The 1,897-nt window shown below is 48.9% G+C and overlaps 1 protein-coding gene across 1 annotated transcript in view; it reads left to right on the plus strand.

The window, feature by feature from the left end:
- The window catches only part of VDBG_08604 (predicted protein), a gene marked incomplete at both ends in the record, with an annotated part of 2,423 nt that extends 2,215 nt beyond the window's left edge, over window positions 1–208 (plus strand). The window contains one exon of the mRNA XM_003001513.1: window positions 3–208. Coding sequence (XP_003001559.1) covers window positions 3–208 — 206 coding nt within the window. The remainder of the gene's footprint in view (window positions 1–2) is intronic.
- Between the last annotated feature and the right edge of the window lie 1,689 nt (window positions 209–1,897).

Consider the following 1,897-nt stretch of genomic DNA (forward strand, 5'->3'; position numbering starts at 1 on the left):
AGCCACGGATGATTGTAAGGCGGCCGACGCCGCGTTGCACGCCTGCCAAGCGCGGGTTGAAAAGCTCGATCGCTCAAAGTCTGAGATTTTGCAAGCACAGGATAATTTAGAGGATGATCATGCTAGGCGGACAGAGAGCCAGGCCGTGTATGATGCGCTTAGGGTGTGCACTGCTCGGGGCCTTTTTAACATGGGGGGACTAGCATGAAAACTTTGTGGTGATGAGTTTTGATCTATATGTTAGAACCGGCGCACAGCGTAGACTGTTGTTTCTTGATACCTTCCCATTGTGGCCCTATAATTATTGAGCGCGTAAAATCATCAGGTGTGAAATTCCGCAGCACCACGTATCCTACCATATATATCATGACGACGAGGTGGCGCGCGAAGAACAATATCAACCATAGAGTTCAGTTTGACGTAGGTGTTGTGATTTGCTATATATTCACTCCTTATTTATACATGCGACCCTCCTACGTGCAGCATCAAGAGCGAAATCGCAAGAGGGTTTGGTCATCAGATGTCCACTGAAATCCTACGCCTTTTCACAACTTTGATGCCACCAATAGACAGACTATCAAGCGCTATGCGACTCAATGGCATTTTGAGCAGGGGAATTGAATGTCGTGCAGATATCTCAATGCCCACCTCCGATGACAAACACCACACCAGTCAACCTCATGCTTCAATAATTTAAATGTAATGATCGACGCGCAAAGTCCGTGATGCAGGTGGAGATGTCCGCGATCAAGCTCGCCCGTGCTCCCTGCTGCCAGACCTTCGGGCGATTTGTAACTATCCGTTGCTCTGTAAGAGGGATAGTGATGCTTGTATATTGCACGATTCATTTCAGTATTAGCCTTCATTTCTAGCAATATAGAATTCGAAGCCCAACAATATGGCTCAGCCACCCATTTCCAGTCAGCTATGGTCGCTCACGGGGAAAACAGCCGTCGTCACAAGGGCATCACGTGGTATTGGCGGGATATCCCTCCCTACTGCGTGCACAAAGGTTTTAGCAAGATAGCTGTCACTCGTGGTACGAGCCGCGATCGGCCACAGCTCATCATTGACGACTGCAGAAAGCTTCGCATGGCGTACGTAACTGCAATACAAGAATACTTGCTCGATCCCAGGTTTGGCCTTAAGGTCTTGACACACGCTCTTCAAGACCCTAGCAAAACGTCAATCGACACTCTTATCCATGATACCGTTTCGCGAGGCCCAAGCACGGCAAATTCATTTAAAAAAGAATGACACGTGGAGACTTCTTGCAGGTGATACGGGCTCACGTCTGCGCGTCAGCCTCTCTTACTACCATGCTCCTGCCCTATTCAATCCGAAGGAAGGCAGAATCATCAACATCTCAACCAACACTGCCAAGACGGGCAACTCAATCTTTGACGATACATGGGGCCAGCAAGGCGACCCTTAATGACTTCAAGGGCTCTTTACAGACACCTTTGCCAAAAAGAAAGGGGCAATGTATAACAATCCTGTTGCGGGTTTGATCGCGACTGCTACCTTCAACAGTATCAGATATCCATTGGGCGCCGAAATTTTGGAACATCAATCGCACAGACATCTGCTGCCCATAGGTTCAGACCCGCACAAGACATGACTTACATCGTTGTTTTCCACGCCAGAGAGGGCAGATGGGCGTTGATTGTACAGTCAGCGCGAACTGAGGACTTAGGGGGGCTTCTTACAGCGCTTGGCTAGACTCGACCGGGCAACTGTCGTTGCTGCATTTTTGCGGGTGAGCTATAGGCGGCAGAGTATTGGGACTTAAGTCTGTCGGATAACCTATAGCTTATGGGATGTCTTTGACTTGGAACCTGAGGATTGAATTACCAATGGACGGAAGCCAATCCTGCACATGAATGCATTGCCCTGT

This window comes from Verticillium alfalfae, genomic scaffold (genome assembly GCF_000150825.1).
Source record: "Verticillium alfalfae VaMs.102 supercont1.12 genomic scaffold, whole genome shotgun sequence".
Classification (NCBI taxonomy): Eukaryota; Fungi; Ascomycota; class Sordariomycetes; order Glomerellales; family Plectosphaerellaceae; genus Verticillium; species Verticillium alfalfae.